The sequence below is a fragment of the Poromitra crassiceps genome (assembly GCF_964638095.1).
Source record: "Poromitra crassiceps genome assembly, chromosome: 9".
In the NCBI taxonomy this organism is placed as follows: Eukaryota; Metazoa; Chordata; class Actinopteri; order Beryciformes; family Melamphaidae; genus Poromitra; species Poromitra crassiceps.
The window spans coordinates 36720139-36740492 of NC_139630.1; the positions used below are offsets into that span (position 1 = coordinate 36720139).

General features: G+C 45.7%; 1 protein-coding gene across 2 annotated transcripts in view; it reads right to left on the reverse strand.

Moving 5' to 3' along the window:
* Positions 1–20354, reverse strand: part of disp1 (dispatched homolog 1) — a 128934-nt gene that overhangs the window by 4129 nt on the left and 104451 nt on the right. For both annotated transcript variants that reach the window (XM_083643277.1, XM_083643278.1), the window contains 6 exons: positions 10947–10976; positions 9850–9973; positions 7835–7962; positions 3495–3589; positions 2065–2162; positions 109–1698 (listed from right to left, as the gene is read on the reverse strand). In XM_083643277.1, coding sequence (XP_083499403.1) covers positions 109–1698; positions 2065–2162; positions 3495–3589; positions 7835–7962; positions 9850–9973; positions 10947–10976 — 2065 coding nt within the window. The remainder of the gene's footprint in view (positions 1–108; positions 1699–2064; positions 2163–3494; positions 3590–7834; positions 7963–9849; positions 9974–10946; positions 10977–20354) is intronic.

Consider the following 20354-nt stretch of genomic DNA (forward strand, 5'->3'; position numbering starts at 1 on the left):
TCAACACCATCTTTGGTAAGTAGCAAATAGGGCTAGACTTTAAAAAATGTGAACTATCCCTTTAAACTTTGTATATATATATTTCAGTTTCAAGCAGTACTGACTGACCTGCTTGAATGTCTCAATGAAGCAGCTGGTGAAATCCTGCTCCTCCGACTGGTAGACAAAGCTCTGGTTCCTCAGCTTCTGGCAGAAGTTGAGGATCCACAGCTGAGATGCCGGGCTGGAGATGTTGAAGCTGCGATCCAGCATCAGCTTGCCCTTATTTTTGGGGTTCAGGGGGTCCCCGTTATCCACAGGGGTCACCCCCCAGATGATGGTGATAGGCATGTGGAGGTCCTCGCCGTGATGAACCCTCTCAAACATGAAAAGCTTCTTATACTCTGCGTCATAGCGCTCGAACGGATGCGAGGCGCGGAACACCTGAAACTCTGCCAGCTCCAGGGACGGGAGCTTCATCTTGGGATTGACACACACCACATAGGCCCCGCCCACCGTGATGGCAAGGAACCAGAAGAGCCAGAGGTAGCGCAGCTTGATGACAATGCAGGGCAACACCTTCTCGAAGAAGATCCTGGATGCCTCGGATAGAGTGAACAGGCATTTGTTGGCCTTCTGGCAAAGGCCGGCCCAGAAGGTCCTGGTACAGTAACCCCTCTGCGGGTGTGGCGGCTTGGCGCAGGGGAAAACATTGGGCAGGTAGCGTTCATGGAGCACCACTACAGCTGGGAGCCAGGTCACCATCAGTATGTAGTTGACCAATATGGCGGTACCCGCGTAGACACCGAAGCAGCGGATGGCGGTGATGTTGCTGACATAATTGGCGTAGAAAGCTGCAGCAGTGGTGAAGCTGGTGACAAACATGGAGAGAGCAGCATGCTGCAGGGTGACACTCACCGTCTCGGACAACTCGGCGTGCGGCTTATCCAACTTGGTGTAGTTCCAGACGTCGCAAAGCACGAAGGCGTCGTCCGCGCCAATGCCTACCAGGATGATGAGGGCCGTCAGGTTCATGAATGGGAAGAACTCAAAGTTGAAGACCATGCGGTAGAGGAAGTAGGACACAATGAGCGAGCTGATGATGGCTATTATGGTCATTAGAGTGATGAAAACGGAGCGCGTGTACACGCACATTACCAACAGCACGATCACTATGGCGATGGCGGGGTACACCGTGTCCGTGAGGAGGTAGTCCTGGAACAAGTTGTGTTTGATGCCAAACTCTATCCCCGTCACTGTGGTGATGCCGTCTGAGGAGTTCCAGTTCTCGAAATTGTCTAGGTAAATGTTCATCATGGACTCGCCTTTCTCCGTCGGCGAGAAGAGCATGCTGTACTTGAGCGCGGGCGGAGGGTAGTCCATGCTTTTGGGACTGAGGAAGTCCTTGTCCACCAGGAAGTGAAGGATCTGGTAGATGGCGTTGTACTTGGTGCACTTCCGGGGCACGTTGGTACACTTCAGCTGGTCCTTCCGCCGCATGGCCATGTCCCAGCAGTCGGGCGCCAGCGTGCCGTTGTGGTAGTACTTGGCGCACGAGCGTAGGATCTTTAGGGTGTGCGACACGTCTCGCTCGGTGATCTTCTGGCAGGAGGACTTGTTGGTGAGGACGGCAATGTAGTTACCGAGCGTCCAGCTGGGGCAACAGGAGGCGTCGTTGGTGCGCTGGCAAAGGCTAAAGTAGTCACGGTGGGAACGCACCTGGGGAGAGACAGGGACAGAGACAGAGAGAGAGAGAGATGGATGATAAATGGACAGGTAGATAGACAGATAGAGAGTAGACCGAGACAGAGAGAAAGAAAGAGAAAGATGAATGAATAGAGAGTAAAATGGATTAGATATAGTGGAACTGTGTTATGAGTCGGATACTATCGGCCTATATTCAGTGAATGTGACCTCATGTTATGGAATTAATTTAGACATATCTAAGAATCTACACGTCAAATTTCATACAAATCCGTGGACATTTAAATTAAATATGATTGTGATGCTCGCGTATTTCAGATGACTTATCAACTGCCATGTGAGTATTTAACAAACTTAAACTCATCAAATCCTCCTACTTACCCTTGTGTTGTCCAGATTGCACATGGATTTGATGGCCTGTATGCTCCACAGGTTCTTCCCCTCTGCTGATGCGAATACCAGCCTTGAATAACTGTCACCTTCATAAAGAATAAAACTGTGTTAATGTCATTGGACATTTGTTGTTATTTCATCCTAAATGGACTACTGCACTTGATGCTGGAATATAATATTTCTTGAATTAATAAAACTACTACTATAAATCAGTGTTGGGCAGATATGACTGTAATATAATACTTTCCCCAGCAGTGTAACGGATTCCAATTTCCAAAACAGTAATAATATTACAGTAACTAATCCAAGTAACTTCAAGTTACTGCATTACTTTCTACAGCGCTGACTCAGGTTAATTGTTGCAGGGCTTGCTATGCAAGTTACGTACATTGCGCATTGATAGAATGCGTTGGCACTTGTTAGCCTCTTTTTCATCTTGCCAACACTTTGTTTGGGTCTACCTGTTTGCCCCTGTTGCAGATTGTATAAAACAGAAGCTGTTTAAAAGATTGTGTCTCGTCATCACTTTGAGCCAGGTGTGCCCTTCACCAAGCAGGTCACTTTTATGGATTCATTTCATTCATAGGCTGTAGGAAAAAATATATAGTTTGAAGCCTTAGCTGTGCTTACCGACGAAGCGATTACGCCTACATTCAAACATACGCACATGCAAAGTCTGAATTTTAATTAGAAGGGACACAGTTATATTTGTGGGGTGTGATGGAAAAGTAATATAACGAGTAGTGTAACAAATTACTGTTGGCAGGGAGTAATAAGTAAAGTACGGTAATAATCTTACTTTTGTGAAGAGTAACAAGTAATGAGTAATTATATTACATTCTTTGAGTAATGAGCCCAACACTGCTAGAAATATGGGACAAAGACAATTGTGGCATCTGGCTGATGCCACAGTAAACTGAAGTGTCACTTTTGTTTTCACATTTTGGACCAAAGACAACATGCAGAGCTTCTTTCTCCTGCACTGGCTCAGTCCTGAAATCAGGTGAGATGAAGGATAGAGATGTTTGTCCTGGTGCTTGACTGCCAGCCTCCTAACATCAATACAGCCATTGGATTCTGGGGAATTGTCCGTATTAAAAAACAAAGATGGCTGTTAAAAGTATCTAGATGGAAAGGAGTCAGTAACTTTCTAACTTGCCTGCAGTCAGCGCTTGTGGAAAACACTGGGTCAGCACCAACCTGGCTTAGATATTACATGAGAGGGGGGAGGCTGAGAGTGAGAATGATTTATTCCAGGGCGCCTTTGTTATACTTCTTGCCATCTATTGTTTTATTTACCCAGCATCTGGCCTACGTCTTGTGAACTTCTACATCTAAAATGTGTTTTTAAATATATTTATCTATTAATGGTGACCGTTAGCACCACCCTGGAATACATTTAATGAAAACATTTGTACCTGGCACGTCACAGAAGAACTCTTTACTGAAGTCCCACTCTGCTTGGCGCTTGTCTCTGTCAAAGTGGTCCTCGGGCCACCTAGTCTCTTGGTGACTAGAAAACAAGAGAAAGATTGGTATCCGCTACATTACAAATTTGCATGCCTTACTCAAGCAGCCACAATGCAATCAAGAGAACATTAAGAAAAAGAAAAAAAATCATAAAAACAGGAAATGGAAAATGAACAGCTATGATGATACAAATACATAGCATTACTTCAGTTAAGCATATTAAAATAACCATTTGCAAAGACATCGTAAAGACAGAGAAAAAAGACCAGACAACTTATTTTTTCCTCTCATTATGATGTTCATTTGTTTGCTGTTCTGGTTTCTTGGGTCTTTATTGCGCTATGGATGTTAATGCAGTTTTCATATTTTACAGTATGTGTTTAATTTGTTCTTTTTGTATAGCACTTTCTAAGTTTCAGTCAAGTCAATCATTGTAAAAGAAGAGAAGAATAGAGATGACAATTCCCCCTTCAGGAGGCAAAGGGACCATTGCTATTTCAAATCCCTAATGACGTCACCGAGCTCGCCTGTTGTACGCTCTCCTAAAGCAGCGAGTGATGAACAGAGACCTTCCTGTGTGTGAGGCTGAGAGAACAGACCTCAGATCAGCAGACACTAAACCAAGGAAGCAGTGCTGAAGCTCGCTGGCCACAATGCAGCAGTGATTGCTGCACCCCAATCAGCAGAATGACTCACCACTATCATCCTGTTATCATTATTGTAATAATCATAATAGTGGCTCTGATTGAGCAGGGGGCCTGAGGACGGGCCTGCAGACAAGTCTCTGCAGTGTGTGTGTGTGTGTGTGTGTGTGTAAACTATGTATTTGTAGTGTGTGTGTGTGTGTGTGTGTGTGTTCATCTGCAAGGATTATGGTGCAACCAGGTCTTATGCGTAGTGTAGTGTCTATGCCAGTGTGTGTGAGCGAGGGAGGATTATAGTGTAGACAGGTCTTGTGTGTGTGTGTGTGTGTGTGTGTGTGTGTGTGTGTGTTTTAGGGGCCATATCCTCTGGTAGAAACAGGAAGACAGAGTAATCAGGTGGCTGTCAGAGAGAGAGACTGAGGGGTTGACAGACAGAGGGGATGAGGCAGGGACGCTTGCTGACAGCCAGGGAGAGGCCTCTCGAACACATTACGCGCATAAGCACACAATGACCTCTGCAGACAGACACGTGCAGTGAGAGACAGAGCCACAGACAAGAGACAGCCTGACAACCACAGACACTGAGAGGGAGACACAGACACAAAGACATAGGCTATGTTGACACCGAGGGGGAAGGCTTTCTTGGTCGCATTGAGGCCAATGCGAAGTGCTAAAAATGGCAGTTCCTCAAATGGCCACTTGAGGGTTGCTGCAAAAGCCCCATTCAGTGCCGAATCACCCCATATTAAAATGCCCGAGTTTACAGCAGGAAGAAAGATGTTTCCACCCTGGTAAAAAAATTTTTTTTTTTTTTGGTGTGTATGGCAAATTTTTCCTTTCATGACAACTGTGGCCTATGGGGAGTGAATGTGTAGAGTAAAATATATGATTAAAAAGACTGTTTTGAGTGTGATTGACAGGACACCTGTGCAGTGATCGCGCAACTTGCCAAGGACCAATGGCAGGCGGCGCTGCGGCTCTGTGGGAAACCACTGGTCTCACGCCGTCTTGCACATTGCCAAGATGGCAGCGGCTAAAATGCCAAAGCTTCAAAACGGGAGTTCACAAACCAATGGGTGACCTCAGTCACACGCACTCCCTCCATGTCTTGTATACAGTCTATGGTTGACACACATAGGCTTCACTGCAGCTGAAAGATTGTTTATTCCCCTCACATGTGACACAGATCTGAGGTTTTCTAATTGGTGTCAACAGCAAAAAGCTGCATGGCGTCCTCAGTCTTCAATTATCATCTGGACCACATGAATATGGGGCACAAGATCACATTCCAGGGCACGCGACTTGTATTTGAAGGCTCCAATCAGAAGTTGTAGTAGTAAGTAATAATGTACGTAGTACATGTGGCAACAAGATGTTGAATTGGGGAGTACATTTTACAAAGTTGAACAGTTTAAGATCATCTAAAAATGTAACAATAGAAAACACGGAACGCAGGATTACAGCTATAAAAATAGACAGACATATTTGAGACGGACCAACACTGACAGCGAACACAACAATGTGACAAACTAAAACACAAAGGACACTGATGACAGGCATACAGTGAGGACTTATTTAGGAGCCTGATCATGTGGGGGATTGCGCTTTTTCCTACAACGGATCAAGTCCATTTCTTTTTAAGAGCGTGTGTGTGCCGGTGGCTGATGGCCGATCACTCAGGTGGGACCCGCAGAGCAAGGTGGCAAAGACCTGGTGAGAAGGTCCACTGGCCTTCAGCTGAGGGAAGGAAGCCTGAGGCGACCACACGCCTCACTATACTGTATGTGTGCCTCACTGTCAGTGTTGTCATGGCGATAAACAAATCTTACGTCAATCACCCAGTGGTGTTGTCAAGTGCTACGCAGGCATACGCAGTATACACACTGCGAAATGACTCAAATTTGCGTATGCGCACTGGGAAATGCGCTATGATACGTATCGTTTTCAATTTCCATTCATAAAATTCACCCTGTGCGCTCTGTGTGTTACCCTACGTTCACACACAGCACCCAAGCCTTGCCTTTACCCACGCTTTTAAATAGGCGTCCTTTTTAGTCAATGAGGCTGTGTACACAGGGCGCCTCAACGTGAACCTTGCGTGTACCCACGCCTCGCCTGAGCTGTGCCGATTTTTACGTGAGTTCTATTTTCAAGCCGACTAGGCGTGTGAAGGCAGACTTTTCTGTCAAGCCATGAAAGAAAAATGTGACAATATCCGTGGGAATGGCAAAGTCAACTGAATTTCAAAATAAAATGGTGTTACAGCGTTGAGCAGAGAGAGATTGACGGGTGGCTATCACGTGGGGCAATGGATCAGTTTTTTTTTCCAGGAAGTAAGGTCCTGGTACTCTTGAGTAAAAGAAGCAGCACTGTCGAGTTGCAGCAAAATAGACAGTTTGTGTTGTACTTTGAAAGGGTTTTTCATCCCTTGAATCAAATTGTACATTATCAGCTTTATTTTAGCATGCAAAAGTAGCGCGAGACCCATTCCTGGCTGTTCATTGGCTAATGAGTCTTGCATTATGGTCCTCCGCTGACGCCACTCTCTCTCTAGAGGACACTAGCTGAAGCTATTCTGTAAATTTGGGGAGAAACAACAACAAAAAATTGGTCGAATTTCCGCCCACTTCCGGCCGAAACCACGCCCCCCGACAGAGGGGGGCGTGGAATCACCTGACCTCAAACAACGGTCATCATTTAGGCCAGTGTTAGCACAGAGGACGAGACACAACGATGGAAGGAAAACAAAATGACTGACTTGATGGGAATTTGAGGAGACGGCTCAATCCAATCAAAATCCAAGAGGCTTACATACCATCCAATGTCTTTGAAACGGATGAAGCATAGGTACAAAAATGGATGCTTTGTCTTTTGTTATGGTTACCCTGCACATGTTTCTTCTTCAACATCAGTTCATCTGTCAGTTCATATTGCTATCGATATGGATTCCAGACTACCGCAGTCATCCCAAAACAAACAGGGATATGAAGGCCTGCGGTGTGAACAGAGCCCAACAGACAGACAGATAGACAGAGACATGCAAAGGCCTGCTCTTGATTATTGAACAGACTCTTCTAACGGCAGGAGACAGAGGATGACCCTGTGGATGGAGAGATCTCCACTTCTTTCCTCCCCTTCTTTCAGGAGGGGATTGAGACTTTTCAAGATGTCTGTCAGCAGTGTCTGTCCCTCCCTCCCTCCCTCCCTCCAGCCCCTTCCCTCTCATCACTACCTCCGTCTCCAAGGCCAGGCTATCCCCCCAGCCTGGCCGACCTTCCTGCATTCAGGGTTTCCAGTCACTACACACTTCTTCTTTTTTCACAAGCTGCAGGTTAACTTCACATAGACAGAATCTTTATAGCAAGGGATGACACCTGCCCCCCCCCCCAAAAAAAAGTTGTCAAAGATGTTTTTAGAATTACAAACTCAATCTAGTAACTTGCTTTTTGACGACTTTCATGTTGTCAATCATTTAGTCAGAATAGGTGTTAAATTATCCAAATTGTTTACATCTCATTTTGGGACAAAACCACAATTTCCTGGGTCTGTACCGTCTGTACAGCTTTTGAAAACGTAAGAAATTAACATGTCGGGCTTGTGTCAGAGACGTGTGTGTGTGTGTGTGTGTGTGTGTGTGTAATTACTTTTTGGCCTGCTCATCAGCATATTTGAAGGGGTAGTTGGCCAGTGTGGCTTTGTAGCCTGTGTTCTTCACCATATTGTTCCATGTGACCAGTCTCTGGCCAATGGCTGTTCCCCGCGGCTCGAAACCCTTGTGGGAAGAAAAGAGGGACAATAAGAGAGAACAAGTTATTTTGATGTCTGTGGAGTAGGGATGCCACGGTGTGGACATATCCCCACTGGTTAATAAACTTGTGACAAGTTACACTGGTGACGCCTTATAAATAAAGCTTAAGAAAAACAAACAAACATGGATTTTTCATTTAACTGCTCTCAGCCTGACGCAGCCGTCAAGGTACTAGTCACAGAGTGTGGAATGGATCATTATTATTTATACGTTGTAACGTAGCGGACCTCTCTCCTGTTTATATACTGCTCTCTGAACAAGCTTGTCAAGGTGTATCCGTTACTGCTGCCTGCTACTTCATATAAACAAGTTGAATTCACTTGAACACTTGTCGGCTACTCGCATTGGGTTGAAATGAGGAAAGAATGCGTACGTTAGTTCCTTCTCTAGCCTACGTTTTCACAACACAAGCTCTCTCAGCTCCGTGGCTCACTGTCTGTGGAGTTGTGGAGTAGAGTTCACCATGTTAAGCACAACGAGTGGCCCGAAGGACCCCGCCCAGCCAGAAAACTAGAGGCTGTCTCACAAAGCTACACCACGCTTTACTTGACTGAGACTGCATGAAGTGAATTTGGCGCGTGTTTCCCTGAGCCTGGGGGGGAAGAGAACAACAACAGTGTCGGCGGTGGGCAAGCGGTTGGAGGTATGGCCGACCACCGTGTAACACCGATAACACCGACTACCACGGCAAGCCTAGTGTGGAGAGAAGTAACTGTTGATAGAAAGTTTTGGTCCAAGTTGACCATCTTAGTCTGAGTACACTAGCTTTCCAATTTTAATGTTTACTGTGTTGCTTTTTAATGTGTTTACTCTGAATTACACTGTACCCATACCAAAGACTACAGTGCACTATAAAGTATAAAGTCCACTTTATTGGCTTTACTGGCCCACTTTCAAAGCATGCTGGGAAGTCGTCATTACTCTTACCACATAAACAGTACCACACCTACTCAGTACTACAAAGAAACCCAAATGGACCTGACATTGTTCTTTATGAATAGTAGACCCAGAGAAACTTAGAATGACACAAGTTTTCAATTTCTTGCCGCAAAAGAGACACTCAAGTTTTGAATATGCATTTGATCGGGTGCAAAATATGGCTCCTGACTGAAACCGTTTGGGTCTCCTGGCCTATATGCCACAGAGCACAAAACACCCGCAGTGTTTCTGATCTGGGAAGAGGAAAGGTTAGAGTCAAATAATGTAACGCTCAGGAGTGGGACACCCATTTTCAATGTTGTAAAAAGTTCTCCCTGTGTTACAAAGAGATTTGCTGTATCTCCAGTTTGTTTCACTATGGAGGATGATGGCAGGTGAGCGTCATTTCCGGTAACTTGACAAAGGGGAGTAAGTTTGTTAGAGTCCGTTCTCGTCGTCGTTCAAACTACTATTTTTGAGAAGTTCCTCTGCCGTTGCCGTGTTCCGTGTAGTGCTACGGTGATACCAGTTGGCTAGCTGCCTGCTACTAGAAGCCCTGTTGTAACTTGTGATCACGTGGCCTCTGTGTGCTGCTGCTGCTGCTGCATGCTGGATAGAAATCCTGGAGCGGAGTCATGGAATGGAGTGCTTATATCGGAGCCTTGGATCGGTCATTTTTGCTGGAATCCGATCCGATCCGATCCATGTTTTTTGGCTGATATCGCGCCGATATCCGATCACATGATCGGACCGCAGCATCTTTAGTTCCCAGACGATTGGTAGGTGGAGATCTGCAATTATCTGGGAGCCGAGCCGACACTAAGGAAAGGTAAACTGGATGCTTTGCATTATGGGAGGGATAATGACATCGAACCAGTGAGGTGACGATCTTAATGCCTTCTTGCCATTATATTTGATGGGTACTGTACTCACCAGTAGCGGGTCAGAGAAATCAGGCAGGTCAGGCACCAGGATGCCCACCAGGGCGCACACCACAATGAGCACTGTGCACACGCCCAGCACCACCACCGGCCAATCAGCTATCAGCTCGGCATAGCTAGGGACGAGGAAGGTGTCCATTAGGTCAGTGAACATGTCAATCACAAAACAATACATGTACTGTATAAACAGCTCCCTCAAAATGTCTGAAATTGAGAACAATGATATAGGATCACAAGCAAGACTTAATCATCCTATCAACTTCAATTATAAAGCAAGTTGATCCAAGATGAGTGCTTCAATCTCAAGACAGTTAATGAATATTGATAACTAAAAGTGTGACACCAGACAAATACCCATGAGAAATTGGTCAGTACTGAACATAGACATAACGTACAACTATGAATGCAAGGTACTCATGACATGAGAACACTTATGCTTCTCTATTGCCAGATTTGACTAAACCACTGAAACCATTTGGGTTTTGTGGATTTTCTCTCACTTAGCAAGTGAGGAGGAGCCAAAGCGAGCCAAAACACACATGACATTAGCATTCGGTCAATTAGGTCTTTCAAAAGAGATGAGAAAAGGGGGAAATCAATTGAGGATCGTTTATCCAAAATTATCACAATGGAACTGGTGGGTATGAAATGTGAAATATAAGATACAATGTATAACGCATGTTTTCTTTGCATGAGGCTTTTGCATGATAAGCAGTATCTGGCAGAGGTTTTGTTGTGTACTGTGAGAGTGTCCATCTCTACGCAACACTCACCACACAAACCTCTCTAAAAGCCAAGCAAACCCTTAATCCCTACTCAAACTGGCCCCTGGATGAGGCTGAGAGAGCAGAGGTTACTGCACACAGCCATGAGTAATAGAACGACGAGAGGATTCAAAGTGCTGGCTAACAGAGGCCAGGTACCGAGAGACTCAGGACACCCATCGATAACCCATGACTCACTACTGAGGAATGACAGAAGTGATGGATGGATGAGAGAGAAACAGAGAGAGGAGGAGGAGGAGGAGGACGACAGAGCTTTTGCAATCCAGAACATCAACAGACGAAGAACATTTTTGGCAGGTCTTACCTTTTGGGGAATCGAAAGGGCCTTGCAGGGCTGAAAAACAAAAAGAGGGAGGCAAATCAGGATCACATTTGAAAGTCAAAGCCAATGGAAAACAGATTTGCCCCGACGTTTGAGCGAGGGTGAACACGTTTTCTTCATGAGTCCATTTATTTTTCACTCTTTTTCCACCTTGTGTGCACGACGACCGGCTGCATTGAAACTGACATGGCCTGTCAGAAGCACTTTCCAGTTTGCTTATCAAATTTCTCTTTGCCCCTTTTTCCAAATCCCTTTCAGGTGAGTCAGGCGCGCTTTCGTGTGTGTTTCTAATATCCATCATGTGCCACACACACCGACAGACACCCGGAGACACACACATCAAACACACGTTCATGTTGGAGGCTGACACACACCTCACGTGACTGACTGGACACGTTTCTGACTGAAATGAAACCAAACTAATGAAGGGCAAGCAGCTTTCAAGTGAGCATAAACCTCACTAAAGCCCAAAATGTCACGATGAACTATTTTTCTTAACGTGAACAACATGATCCTCACCTAAACCTGTGAGACCGAGTGAGTAACTCACCCTAACTTGACGCAAACCTATCCTCTGGTCAGGTATGGGAATAAATAAATACACAGTGGCTGGATAGACAGAGCCTCTCCCCTCACACACACATCTAGTATTTTTGGGATTATGCCTGCATGTACATATATGCGATTAGTCGTTTGACAGAAAATGAATCACCAACTTTTTTTTATTATCATCTATTAATCGTTTAGACAAATCTTTATGAAAAATAAACTTCTCTCACTCCAGCTTCTTAAATGTGAATATTTTCTGGTTTCTTTAGCTAGTTTAGTCTATGACAGTAAACTAACTAATTGTCTTTGGGTTGTGGACTGTTGGTCAGGAGGACAAAGGAAAACATTTGAGGATGTCATCTTGGGCTTCGGGGGAAAAGTGATCGAGATTTTTCACCATTTTATAGACCAACCGGCTAATAGATAAGTAGAGAAAATAATCAACAGATTAATCCATGATTCTCACACACACACACACACACACACACACACACACACACACACACACACACACACACACACACACGAAGCCTTCAGCTATATGATGAAGCCTTCAGCTGCTCAGGATCTATCTGGACTTCTCATCAGAGCCTCCTGGGAGCAGTGGGGGATTGTCCGGAATGCCGGGAGCAGCAAACGGCCCGGGTGAAGGGGAAGAGGAGGACCGAGGAGGAAGCAGGAGAATCAGATATGGCCGCCCGATCACAGCGGGGCCGCAGAAGATAAGTGATACAGGCTCAAGGGGTGAGGGGGAGATGGGAACTAGAGCTTGTGCCGAGGAGGGAGGACGAGACAGAGCCAGAGGTGATGTGCTAATAGCATGTGCAGTCAACTTGGCAGACAGAAAAGCTACCGTTCAATGATCCATTTACAATTCACAATGATAAAGTGAGAGTTCATTGATCTCTTTAGGGAAATTGTCTTTACTTGCCCCCAACATGAGGCTTGAAGTCAGGTCAGACTTTGCTAGAGATATGTGTGGTTTTTGCAGAGATGGGGTACAGGAGAGACAGGGCAGAGGGTGAGAGAGGCTTAGGACTGTGACGTCTTCGCATGCCATTAGTAGTCAGAGAGAGGACTCCCCCGCAGACGGTGGGCAGAGGGAGCAGACAGGACCAGGCACTCCTTAGATTAGATAGAGGCTTTCAGACAAACCCCTGCCAAGGGAGGCATCTGTGAAGATGAACGGCCTGCTTTAATAGCACCACCTAAAAGCCAGAGGGATTTCTTATACGTGTGATTTCATACAGATTTCTTAGTGCATTACTGATCATATCCACATCAACATTCATAATTCACTGCAGATCATTTTCGCTGCACAGAAGGCTGACTTAAATACCGCCCCCCCCCCCGCGCGCCAACACGACAACAAGGAAATCCAAGCCCCAAACAGGAAGTGAGCTCAGAGGTCGCCCTCCGCCGCAGCCAATCAGGTCATCATAAGCACACGGGACATTTGTGTCGTGATTGGAGCAATATGGCCAAAGGGGCCAAAGAAGTTGCTGCTGTATTTTTGCCACTTTTCCTTCAAAGGAAAATCCAGGGAATGTTATAATTAGTGGTTACCATGGTAACTGGATGAACTGCAGCTATTGGCAGGAATTTTACTCCACGGGGGTCAGTTGTGGGAAGGCAGTAAATCCCTTTTAAGGTTTCACTGGACATGTTAATATGACGGCCAGATGTCAAGTGGCACAGGTTGAGAGCCCACTCTCCCAATACGAGTATCCACAGATACAGAGAGGGCATCCTTTTAGCTAGCTAGCTCTTTCATTTGAAGAGATGCATTGTCAACATAAAGATGGACGTCGTCAGCCTCCATCCACAACTACGCAGCAGCTCTTGAAACTGTTCTTTGACGACGCTACAGATGTCATCAAGTAACTTTATGTATTCTAAAATTGCTCAAGCTCTCAAATATTCAATATTATAGTAATAACAGAGTTCTTTTTTTTTAATGGTGGATTTAATATACAAAGTGACCTTTTCCCTGGTTCAAACCAACAAAGCCTAATGAAAAGCACATTGGCTCTGCCTTTCTTTAAATGAGTACGATTAGCCAGGAGGAACATTGTGTATTGGTAATGTATGCCAGGAGGAACAGTAATGTATTGCTTTTTGCTCTGCTGCGTCTCCTGGGTTTCCATGTATGGGCCTTGAACTGTCGACTTCAGGACAGAGATATGGGCCAAAATGGAGGAGCCGACTTATTGGAAATAGTTGGAATGGATTCATAAAAGAGCTAGGCCGATCTATTTGTCTGCTAAAGGTCTGTTTTGGATTTGGGCCTGGAACGTTCCAATCTCAATACATATCAGCCAGATGGGAAGATGCACAGGTTACCTGAGGCGGCCGTTTTGGCCTTATTTACCACAAAGATCAGAAACATTCAGGTATTATTTCGCAAAGGCTTTTACATCAAGTTAACACAAATAATTTCTCCTGTTCTTGTAAAACTCGGGTTGTCATTTTCAAGGCGACTTTGAATGATGAATTCGAAAATTTGCCAAAAACAACTTTTGTCCCTGAGCTTCTTATTCTGGGCTCCATCTGTCAATACCAGAATTTATATGAAAGGCCCAGAAACATGTACACCCCCCCCCCCCCCCAACCAAAACAACAACAACAAAAACAAGGGCACACCCACACACATGTGCAAAGTAAAAAAAAAAAAAAAAAAACTAGATGAACATAAGAACATGTATGCCAGCAGCACGCAAACTAAAAAACACATGTGTCTCTCTCACACAAACCTAAATGAAGAGAGGAAAGGAGAAAGGAGAGAAGGAGGGGTGTGTGGGGTTAGAGAGAGAGAGAGAGAGAGAGAGAGAGGTCGTGTTGACTGATGATCACAGAGGCTCTAAATTCAGCAGGATGACAACCCGCCGCGTCGGGTTTCCTCCCTGACTCTCTGATCGCCTCGACTCTGGACGGCTCCAAAGCAAACTTACAATGCCCTCTCTCTCTCTCTCTCTCTCTGACCCTCTCTCTCTGACCCTCTCTCTCTCTCTCTCTCTCTCTCTCCCAATCTTCCCTCTCCGTCTCTCTCCCTGGACTCTTCCCTCTCTCTTCCCCCTCTCTCTCCCTCTGGGCCCTGGGTAACCTTTCAGTGTTATTCTATTTAGCAGAGGGAGAGTGTTTCTGGATCACTGGGCTAATTAATAAGGTAAACACAGACCGCCAGCCGCTCACTCAGCACCGCACTGACACAGGACAGAGGGAGAAGCAGAGCTGGGCCCAAGTGTGTGTAAGTGTGTGTGTGTGTAAGTGTGTGTGTGTGTGTGTGTGTGTTATGCAAGCACATGTGCATCGTTTGTGTGTATATGTATCTGTATGCTAGCCTGGCTCCAGACCTTCAAAGCCATGCCCACTCCACAGTTTTGGATTTGGCTCAGAGTTTATGAGTTGACGATGAATTCTGAATATCAGGCTATCTGTATGCATGAATGCAGTGCAAAATAATGTCAATTGTAATTGTTTGATTCATTACCAATTTGAAAAATCAGATTTTTCTTTAAACAAGTGACAAAGGAAGACGATAACCCCATTTGTTTCCAATTAAGTTGATTTTTGAGGTGTTTTCTAGAAAACATGGTTGAATACCTTGGGGGGGGGGGGTGGGGTGGGCAGAATGAGGCAGAACAATGCACGTATCAAGACAATGAATTAAATGGATGAATGAAATTTTTAAGGTTACATGACTTATTGAAATTGATATTTTTTGCAATTTGTTTACCTGCAGGTGAGTAAATGTGCATGTGTGTGTGTGTGTGTGTGTGTGTGTGTGTGTTTTGTGTGTGCGTGCATGCATGTGTTTGTGTGCATGCGTGCGTGTGTGTGTGTGTGTGCGTGTGTGTGTGTGTGCATGCGTGTGTGTGTGTGTGTGTGTGTGTGTGTGTGCGTGTGTGTATGGTGTGCAGGGGGGCCGGAGGGTGAGGGGTCAGAGCCAAGGGGGTAAACTGCCAACAGACGGGCGGGCAGATATTTCAGGAACAAGGCCTTCAAGTCGGCGCAGGAGCAATTAGTGTCACCCGTCAGCCCGGCTCGCCCTGATTAGTGCCTCGCTGGAACGCTGCACACAATTAGAGGCTGGACCTAGCCATGAAATAGGCTGGGGCCCACCAGCGCCCCCCCCCTCCAAATGACATCATGAGACTCCACTGACAGCCCAATAAGTAGGCCTGTGTGTGTATATTTATACACGGCAGATTAAGACTGAGGCAGAATGAGCCTATGTATGTATTAGGATGACATGTGTAAGACTGTTAAATCCACATATTAAAAGGGACCAGTCTAAATAGGCCCAAAGGGCTCGGGGAGTAGAATGACATCAGTGTTAATGGTTTCAGGAATAGCAACAGTTCAATAAATAAGCCTGATGTTTGACTGCGTTCATTGGCCTATATTTATATGTAGACAATAAAATCTAAATAGGGCCGAGGCTCCAGTAGCTGCAATTCAAAACACATCAGCATCATAAGTAACATGTGGCAAGCGAGTCTAACAAATAGGCCTGAATATGAATTAGGAGTCGTAGTAAATTAGGCTGGTGTTTCTGTAAACGGGTAATAAAATCGTAGTCTAAATACTACGGTCGCTGTAACTCAATACATAAGCATAACACTCAACAGAACAGGAACAGTCCTAAGTTGTGCTTTAAAGCTGTAAAACTGTTTGCGCATCGGCCTCCAAATGTTACCAAAGTTATTCTGAACAAGCGTTTCCAGACCACTCTAACCTCAAGAATGTGACAGAGGAAAGAAAGAGAAGACTTTGTTAGCCAATTAGCAGGAGGAGAGATGTTTACAGAGAAATGTCCGCAGAGGCAGGAGGCAGCCCAATCTAAAGGCTAAACGTCGCATCCTAAAGAGCAGATCCGTGTTGGTGACTGATTAGCTAGCGCAGAGGTAGCGCAGGGTGATTTACAGGGCATCACGTTTCTAACAGGCATCTAATAAACACTGGAATGGGCCAGTGCTGTTTAAACACAGTTTAAATTAAGGTCAACTGGGGACATTATCACATGGGGGCGGGGGAGAGAGAGAGAGAGACAAAGGGAGAGAGACAGAGAGAGAGGTAGAGAGAGAGAGAGAGACAGAGAGAGAGGTAGAGAGAGAGAGAGAGACAGAGAGAGAGGTAGAGAGGTAGAGAGAGAGAGGAAGCGAGGGTGCAATGGACAGGAGTGGGTTGTGGAGTTGGAGTGAAAGTGTGGAGGGAGATAGAGAGATGATGAAGCTGCAAAACATAACTAATATGTATTTGCTTACATATTAGCATGCTATGTGTTATTGTGCATGCACTGTATGAATGTGGGTACATGTTAGACTTTCAGGTGTGTGTGTGTGTGTGTGTGTGGACGTTAGATGTGGCATGCCTCAGTGTGTGTGTGTGTGTGTGTGTGTGTGTGTGTGGATGTTAGATGTGGCATGCCTCAGTGTGTGTGTGTGTGTGTGTGTGTGTGTGTGTGTGTGTGTGTGTGTGTGTGTGTGTGTGTGTGTGTGTGTGTGTGTGGATGTTAGATGTGGCATGCCTCATTGCCTCTACATGAAAAGAGCTCATGATATGGATGCTTTCATATTCAAATACAGGACCTAGTTGTGGGAAGCAAAGCAGGAAACGAGCCACGTTGACTATTTGACCAGCAGCTACCTAGAAGAACAGAACAGGATCTCCACATGCTGGTGGAGAAGTAAGGCTGGGTGATATAGGACTTCAAATCAATATCACGATTATTTCATTACCTCAATAACAATTAACGAACAATAATTTATTTGATAGAAAAAAAGAACAAAATCGTCATAGTTCTCTGACGCGATACTGTACTGTACTGTACTGTACTGTACTGTACTGTACGTTGGTTGGTGTGTTTGTGCTCATGTCATCCTCCATGCTGAGAGGCATGATAGAGCTTAGACCCGGAGACGGCTTCCAGGCACATTTCTCACCTTGGTATAGATTAGGGAATAGGGATGCATGATGTTGAGGGAAGAAAAAGAATAATAAATAATAATGCATTTTATTTATACTGCATTTTTCATTCACAGAGAATCTCAGAGTGTTTTTTTCCTGAAATGTGGTTGTGATATAAACTAGTGCTGCACATCACAGTTTCTTTCTCTCTACATCAGACCCTTTTCTAGCCTGATATCAGACTGAAGTGTCAAGTGGTCACACTCCATCCAACTCTTTGGAGTGGGCGGATTAGAAGGTCTGGACCCAGGCAAACCCTTTTCAGTACTTTTCTCCAACATCTACGATGTTTTCTGGAGGCTGATGCCACACAGAACCTGAATACCTTGTTACAGAAGCTCTGAAGCGCCTTTCCCTCCAACAAACACATTGGAGCCTGTTGCAATTTGCGAATTGCAGCAGACAATATTTCACTAATGATATTGTCTTCGATAGATTTTGCAGCCGCAGTGGAAATGTATGGAAGTGTGTGTGTGTGTGTGTGTGCGCGCGTGCGTGCATGCTTTTTTTTGGATGGTTACATCCACTGCTGAGCATAGCCTTCACTGGCCACACCTGCCATCCCCCTGCATTCTTGGAGGTGAAATACGGCCGTGCACAAATTCCAGGCGCACAGGCCGGATTTCAGCACTGTAGCCAATAGTTACAAGCTGTCGGTCAGTGAGATGTCTTCATTATGGCTGAGAGACAAGGCACAGACCCAGAGCTATGGAGAGACAAGGCACAGACCCAGAGCTATGGAGAGACAAGGCACAGACCAGAGCTATGGAGAGACAAGGCAGGCACAGACCCAGAGCTATGGAGAGACAAGGCACAGACCCAGAGCTATGGAGAGACAAGGCACAGACCAAGAGCTATGGAGAGACAAGGCACAGACCCAGAGCTATGGAGAGACAAGGCACAGACCCAGAGCTATGGAGAGACAAGGCACAGACCAAGAGCTATGGAGAGACAAGGCACAGACCCAGAGCTATGGAGAGACAAGGCACAGACCCAGAGCTATGGAGAGACAAGGCACAGACCAGAGCTATGGAGAGACAAGGCACAGACCCAGAGCTATGGAGAGACAAGGCACAGACCCAGAGCTATGGAGAGACAAGGCACAGACCAAGAGCTATGGAGAGACAAGGCACAGACCCAGAGCTATGGAGAGACAAGGCACAGACCCAGAGCTATGGAGAGACAAGGCACAGACCCAGAGCTATGGAGAGACAAGGCACAGACCCAGAGCTATGAAGAGACAAGGCACAGACCCAGAGCTATGGAAAGACAAGGCACAGACCCAGAGCTATGAAGAGACAAGGCACAGACCCAGAGCTATGGAAAGACAAGGCACAGACCCAGAGCTATGGAGAGACAAGGCACAGACCCAGAGCTATGGAGAGACAAGGCACAGACCCAGAGCTATGAAGAGACAAGGCACAGACCCAGAGCTATGGAGAGACAAGGCACAGATCCAGAGCTATGGAGAGACAAGGCACAGATCCAGAGCTATGAAGAGACAAGGCACAGACCCAGAGCTATGGAGAGACAAGGCACAGACCCAGAGCTATGGAGAGACAAGGCACAGACCCAGAGCTATGGAGAGACAAGGCACAGACCAGAGCTATGGAGAGACAAGGCACAGACCCAGAGCTATGGAGAGACAAGGCACAGACCAGAGCTATGGAGAGACAAGGCACAGATCCAGAGCTATGAAGAGACAAGGCACAGACCCAGAGCTATGGAGAGACAAGGCACAGATCCAGAGCTATGGAGAGACAAGGCACAGATCCAGAGCTATGGAGAGACAAGGCACAGATCCAGAGCTATGGAGAGACAAGGCACGATCCAGAGCTATGAAGAGACAAGGCACAGACCCAGAGCTATGGAGAGACAAGAGCTATTGGCCCATGACCCTCCTGCAGGGTTTCAACAGGTTTCAACAAGTTGAATTGAAGACCTTTGAAGAGCATTATGAATGCAATACTGCCAAAAAAGTACGGGGGATATGAAGGAAAATGAGACGATGCTGCTGATGTGAAACAATATTGGGGGATGGCAGCAGACGTTTGCTGCTGGGTTTTTACATCGACTTCGTTCTTATTTTCAATGTTTTCTTGCCCAAGGTGCAGCAGCTTCACATTTGTTATGCATTGTTTATTTTAATGCAACTTTATAAACTTTATAAAAGTAATGTTAACTTCATAACCCAAACAACTTAAGACCTGGCAAAATCGTATTTAAGACATTGTATCGATGCCTAGTCGCCCGTCACTCAGCCTCGCCTGCCCTATTGGCGCTTGCGGGTGTGTGTGTGTTGCTCACTACATGTTATTGCATCAGTGATCTCACAATGCCTCCTTGTGTGTGTGTGTGTGCCCCATTATATCACTGATGACATCATCAGTGTGTGTGCATGCCCCCCTATGACATCACTGATCAGTCTTGTCACAATGCCTCCTTGTGTGTGTGTGTGTGTGTGTGTGTGTGTGTGTGTGTGTGTGTGTGTGTGTGTGTGTGCGTGTGCGCCCTTATGACATCACTTTTGACATCATCACTGATGACATCACATCATTAGCTAATTAGCCTAATTAAAAAATCTGGCTCCATCCTGTCACACACACGGGTGCCCTTTACACACCGTGAAGGTTTCAGCCTGAATGCACCTAAAACGGCATAGCTGTGGCCGAACACAGAGCTTGAGACCTCGCCCACATACTACATTTTATATAGATGCAGTCGAATTTCGACATTTTAAGGCCTAAATTTTTGATTAGTGGATTTTAGACTTTTTAAGGACCGCGGAAACCCTGCTCCTGGGAGGTCGGAGTTCATGTCGAAGCATCCCTGACATCACTGAACTCTTTCTCAGCTGGGCACAGACACGAC